The 6141-nt window shown below is 39.5% G+C and overlaps 1 protein-coding gene across 1 annotated transcript in view; it reads left to right on the top strand.

Moving 5' to 3' along the window:
* Positions 1-2163: 2163 nt before the first annotated feature.
* Positions 2164-6141, top strand: part of LOC103256219 (protein kinase C-binding protein NELL1-like) — a 405234-nt gene continuing 401256 nt past the window's right edge. The window contains 2 exon segments of the mRNA XM_021710465.1: positions 2164-2225; positions 5027-5203. Of these exon segments, the coding sequence (XP_021566140.1) occupies positions 2164-2225; positions 5027-5203 (239 nt within the window).

Genomic DNA, 6141 nt, shown 5'->3' with positions numbered 1-6141 from the left:
TTTGGGAGACTGAGGTGAGTAGATTGCCTGAGCCTGCGGGTTCGAGACCAACCCAGGCAACTTGGCAAGACCTCATCTCTACAATAAAAAATAAAAAATCAGCCGGGCATGGTAGTGCGTGCCTGTAGTTCCGGCTACTTGGAAGACTGAGGCTGAAGGATCGCTGGAGCCCAGCACGTCGACACGGGTGGTTATGCGTGTGCCACTGCACTCCAGCCCGGGTGATGGAGTGAAACTCCAACTCAAAAACAAAAACAAACAACAACGAAAACACACCAATAAATATCTTGCAGGTTTGTGGTAGAAATTATTTGGATATGCAATATAAAGACCTGAAAACAGTCCTCCTGGTCATAAGTACTCAATAAATATGACCTATTGTTACATAAATAGTGTTAGTTATATTGTTTTTGTTATCTTTAGTATCACTCATCAAAGTAGAGTCAACCTTTATTGAGGTCCTATAAAATTGTAGGCACTATGCCGGGAAACTTTTTTTCATCATCTTTAGGATTTTTCAGGTTTTGAGGGAATGGTCCACCTACATGCTCTCCATATATATATGTGGAGATTTGCTTCCTTTTATAATAAGTAGCTGGAGGCCTACCTGATTTTCTCCTTGTTCTGAGAATCCTACCGGGGATTCTCTAGATAGGAGTGTGGCCTTTTTTCCAAAGTCTATTTTTCCTTGACCTTCTCACCCAGACTCCCAGGAAGCAATTGTTCAGAGCCACAGGGAGGCCATTGTCAGAAGGTAAGCAGGTGCTGCACTAACTCTAGAGCTCTTAGGGGTGTGATGTATTTCCCTAAATAGCCAGTATGTATCCTTGCAGAGCACACAGCTGGAAAAGAGACCTTTGCTAAGAAACATTTTGCCTTTACTTATGAATTAGTGCCGGGTGCCATCTAAAATTAACTTTTACTATTTTATCTGTGCATACAGAAGCAGCACATTTATCCAGCAGTAACCACTCTAACATTTTGAATTTATCTAGCCTTATGAGTTTATTATATAGATATAAAATTGCAAAATGGGATACCTTGGTATTAATTTTGGGAAAAATGATAAACGTTTTAAGAAAATTAACTTGGTTTATCTTTATCTACCGATATATATATATATATATGAGTTCACAGTGCTTCTGGGAGCCGAGTCAGTTTGTTAGAACAACACACTTGGCTAAGGTCCAAGGCTAAGGGGGAAAATGCTGCTTACATATATATATATATAAAACTAAGAATTGTTGTTCCTGAATTTCATTTCCAAATATACCATGAAATTCAGATAGTCCTATGGAATTTGAAGTTAATTCACATTAATGCTGCTTGTGCCTAACACTCAAGGGTGGATTTTGGAGAATGATTCATGCTGATTTTGGATAAGGTCTGCCTAGCACTTATACAAAAGCTTGGGTTTAAAAAAAAAAAGAGGTGTGTAAATACAGGGTGAGAGAGATTTGGCTCATAGCATTTTATGTGAAGGATTTGTAGTGTTAGTAGATGGGGAAGTTGGTGTAAGTATGACTGTGCACTCATAGCTGTGCACAGCCCAGAGCAAAGCCTGTAATAGAGTCACTGTACTTTTCACTAGACCTCATCTTCACAAGTGCCTTTATTCCTTGATGCTATTGTTTAAGTGGAAAATTGATTCATCTGACCATGCCTAGAGCATGGTGACCAACACGGGGAAGGATTATGGAAGAATAAGAAGGAAGAATCCTTGCCCAGGAGGGGCTCATAGTATAGGTGGGAGACAGGAGTATAAAGGAATGAGCGGGTTGCATGACCTGAAAAAGAAGAAAATAAAACAAAAAACCAAGGAAGGACTATAATTGCTGTTTTCAAATATTTACAGGACGAACCAGCGCTTCTGGGAGCCAAGTCAGTTTGTTAGAACAACACACTTGGCTAAGGTCCAAGGCTAAGGGGGAAAATGCTGCTTACAAAATCTGGCTTGTAGTTTTATCACCATATAGCCCTCCCCTCTTCCTACAAACTCTCAAGACCCCAACATACTTGAGGCCTGAAGAGTAAGTACTGGTTGGGGATAGATGACTCACAGGACACCAGCTTACGATCACTTCCGATGCTCTTTCTCTCTCTGTCAACACCACATGGTTCCTGTTCACCTGCTTATAGTGTCAAATGTCTGCTCCTCTTATCATGACCAGCTGGCCAGGAAGTAAAGCAACATCTGGTGTGCTTCTGCTTTAAGAAGAATTGCAGAGTTTCTTAAACATTGATGTGCACATGAGTCATCTAGGGGGGCTTGTTAAAATGCAGATTCTGATATAGGTCTTGGGTGGCGCCCAGTTACTGGAATGTTCATAGACGCTGGTCTATGGACCACACTTTGAGTAACAAGTCTCTACTACAAGTCATGAGTCATTCCTTCAGGCAACAGACGAATCCCATCAAGTCAAATGATTCCTTCCTCCAAGTAACTATCAGCACTAAGCCTCCCATCTCTATTAACAGAGGGTTACTACCTGAAAATATTGCCTTATTTTCCTCCAAGCTTTCATGAAATAATTTTATCCAGATGCCACGTGGCTATCCAATGTCTTTATCATCCTGAGGGCCACTACAGCAATTATCTAATATATTTTTTCAAAAACACTTCATCCAAGTGATTTGAGATACAGCACTTTTTGAATATATGCTTGATGCTGTCAGAAACTTTATTCTAAGATACAAGTATCCATTTGCCTAACATTAGGGCAGATATCTTTTCTCATAGCTATATCTTTGTGATTACTTAAAAGTAACCACTTGCTTTAATACTTTATAAAGTGATCTGTAAAATATATGCTTAGAACACATTGAATACTTGCTCAATGAGGTCATGACCTCAAGAATAATGATTGGATCTACTTAAATGTATTTGCCTCCCATTTAAAATGATTCTATCAGGTGATCTCTATGAGCATTTGTAATTGCCATTGATTGAAGTTCTTTCAGGGTCATGTTCCTTCCCCCAGTAGTGTCTTATTTGCCAAAATGAAGTCTTTGAGAGATTTCTCAAGATGTGCGAATCTTGGTACACTTTCAAGTATAAGATAGTGCTGCTTTTATATACAGATGCTATGCTATATGGTCTTGGGCAAGGTACTTAATATCTCTGATCATCTGTAAAATTGGAATAATAGTAGCTACTCAGAAGAAGTTAAAAGGGCGATATTTATGAAATCACTTGGCATGTTCCTGGCTCACAGTGGTCACTCATTAAATGACAGATTTCTTGTCTCCTCGTTTGTTCCTCTTAGGTCACTTTCTGTCTTTTGGGGGGGGGAGGGACATATTTTATTTCCTTCTTTGCTAGTTGCAAAGCATCTTGAGTAGTGGTGTATGTGTTTTAAGTCCTTTTTTAGTTCTTCACTATGTGTTTTGTAAAGACATATTGAATGACTTAATGAATGACTAAATATTCTCTAAGGTCTTCTTGACTTATACATTCTCTGATTGTTTGATTCTTCAATGTTCTTGCAGCTTAGAAGAAATAGATTTCCCTTAAAATAAATGTCTTCTGCGTCCTCCTTTGCAGTCTTATAAAATATTTATTATATTAATTACTACTAAGTATGAGCTTGGGTCCACAAGCTAGCTGCCATGGTATCAATAACCCCTTTCAGTTTATAGTGTTGGGGCTGATTCTTTGTTCTGGTGCAAATGAGGTGGGTCAGCTGCCAGGCTTGACTCTCTAGCTTTGTGGCTTTCTTTGGGCAGGTCCCCCGTGAAAGATGAGTAAGAAATATGCATTTGTTCTCTGTCATGAGAGTGGGGGATTCAGGCATAGTAGAGACTGAGTTTCATGACATATTCATTTTAGTGCTCATAGAAGACACATTTTGTCTTTTAGATTAAATACCGATTGGCTAGTCGAGTCAGCCAACTCGGTGGATTAGAGAAGCAGCAGGCCCTCCCAAGTCTAGGGATTAAGCCTAGAGGCGAGTCGTTCTTGAGTTGTCTGTATGAATGAGTTGCTCAAAGTTAGTGCCAGTTGAGGGCATTGCTACTTTATCATCATGCCTCTGGGTTGGGCAACAAACTGGTAGAAAGTGCACACACTGTCAAATTTAGATCCAAGTTTACATCCTGGCTCTGGTATGTTATTTAATTCTGAATCTCACTTTTTACATGTTTTAGCTGGGATAATAATAATGGTCTTGTAGGTTTTTGTGAGTGGTTAATCAGTATATTTGAAATAACTAGTGTAATGCCTCGTGGTAAGATCGGTCCCAATGTTGACGGCAATGACACATGTCAGAGAAGAGGCATAGTTCTGCCACCCATGATAGTACCAGCCCTGCTATGTGTCTGAGGTGTGTCCCGAAGTTGCTTACAGCATTTTATGACTAAAGTGCAGACTATAGTGTTGGAGCTGATAATTTCTTACAGGTCTGGAAAACATGGTAATAATATTGGAAAAGAAAAATCTCAATTGCACATTTCATTCCATGATTATTTAGAATACTGATTCACATATGAGTACCTTCAATTTTTATTTGCCTATTTATTATCTAGGTATTGTTGTCGAGGTATAGTTTTTTTATTTAGGGAGAAGAAGAAAAAATAAGACTAATCTCTTCACTCTGACAGTCCCTAATATTCACCATGACTTTTGTTTCCATTTAATTCTTGAAAAAGTAAAGATAGCAGTCCTAAAAATAACTATCAATAAAATCCATTCTACATGAATGGACTTTTTTAGACAATAGTAAAGGGTTTCTAAGCTGCACTTTTAAGTATTTAAGAAACACCACAGTGAGTTTTGCTAATTAGCTTGTGGCTTGTTACCTCACAGTGGTTCAATTGATCTCCATTTCAGAGGCTCAAGGTGTCGTCATGAGGGGTTTCAGACAATAAGTGCATTGTGTTTCACACAGTGCAATTGATTTCAGGTCATGGTTCTTTGTGTCATGTTTAGCTACTTTTAGATTCTGAGAAAACTGATGATAAGGGGCTGGGGATTTACGAAGGCTGTGACATCTAGAACTAAAATAAAGCAAATGTTTTGTTCCTTTACATACAGCTATTTTGAACTAGAAAGCAGTGGCCTGAGGGATGAGATTCGATATCACTATATACACAATGGGAAGCCCAGGACAGAGGCACTTCCATACCGCATGGCAGACGGACGATGGCACAAGGTTGCACTGTCAATTAGTGCCTCTCATCTCCTGCTCCATGTTGACTGCAACAGGTATGTCTTTGTCTTTGATCATTGGTCATTCTGCCCTTGAAATCAAGCAATGGGAAGTGGGGGAGGGGGTCAAATCCCTCCAAGACTTGCCAGGAAACAAACACCAAGGGACCCTAATTATAATTTAACCGACCAAATAGGCCATTAGGTGTGCTGAAATCATCAACTGTAATATGATAAGAAAACAGTTCATTAGGATGAAACTGTATCCTGTGATTAGGAACAAATGTACAAAAGGTTGATTACAGATTGGGGAATATTAAGTGCACCTCAGAGTGCTTCAGGCACTGGCTGAAATTCCATGGAGCTGTGATCACAGTTAACTGTGATATATTGTTGTTGAGTTCGTTCCACTTGGAAGCAAATAAGCTCGTCTACCTTACAATGAATCTGAGAGGCCTGTGCTACTGAAGCGGCTAATTCTATTTCACTTCATCAAGCGCAGCTTTGCTTAAATGTATTTTCCAAATGGAGGCTTCTTATGGAGGCTATTCTTTGAGTTTTTTTGGAATTGATGCCATCCATTCTCTACAGAGCAATGAGCCTTTCAACTTTTCAGAAGACGGGAAGACTATGAGGTCTGGGCTCTTTCACAGCAGGTTGTGGGTTGGAGAGGAAAAAAGATGTCCCCCATGTTTGTCACTGGAGGCAGATTTAATGATAGCTGAAGAAGGAAGGAGATGCTTGCTCTCTGTTGGATTATTTGTAACTGGACAGCTGGATAATTGTGGCCAAGGGGAATGTTTTGATCTATCCGGAACCCACAAAAACTCCTTATGGATAGTGATCCGATTCCAGTTACAGAGAATTTTTTTGCATTCCAAGTAATACCCATCCATTGTTGATTCTCATTAATGATGCCATCCAAGTCAAAATGACTTTTCAGCATGGAGCTTGTTCCCTTGTGCTGGGATAAAAAGACAGGCATATTGGGGACG

This window comes from Carlito syrichta, unplaced genomic scaffold (assembly GCF_000164805.1).
Source record: "Carlito syrichta isolate Samal-C Ts95f unplaced genomic scaffold, Tarsius_syrichta-2.0.1 Scaffold289079, whole genome shotgun sequence".
Classification (NCBI taxonomy): domain Eukaryota; kingdom Metazoa; phylum Chordata; class Mammalia; order Primates; family Tarsiidae; genus Carlito; species Carlito syrichta.
Note: the sequence above shows the minus strand (reverse complement) of the source record. Positions and strands in the feature narration are given on the sequence as shown.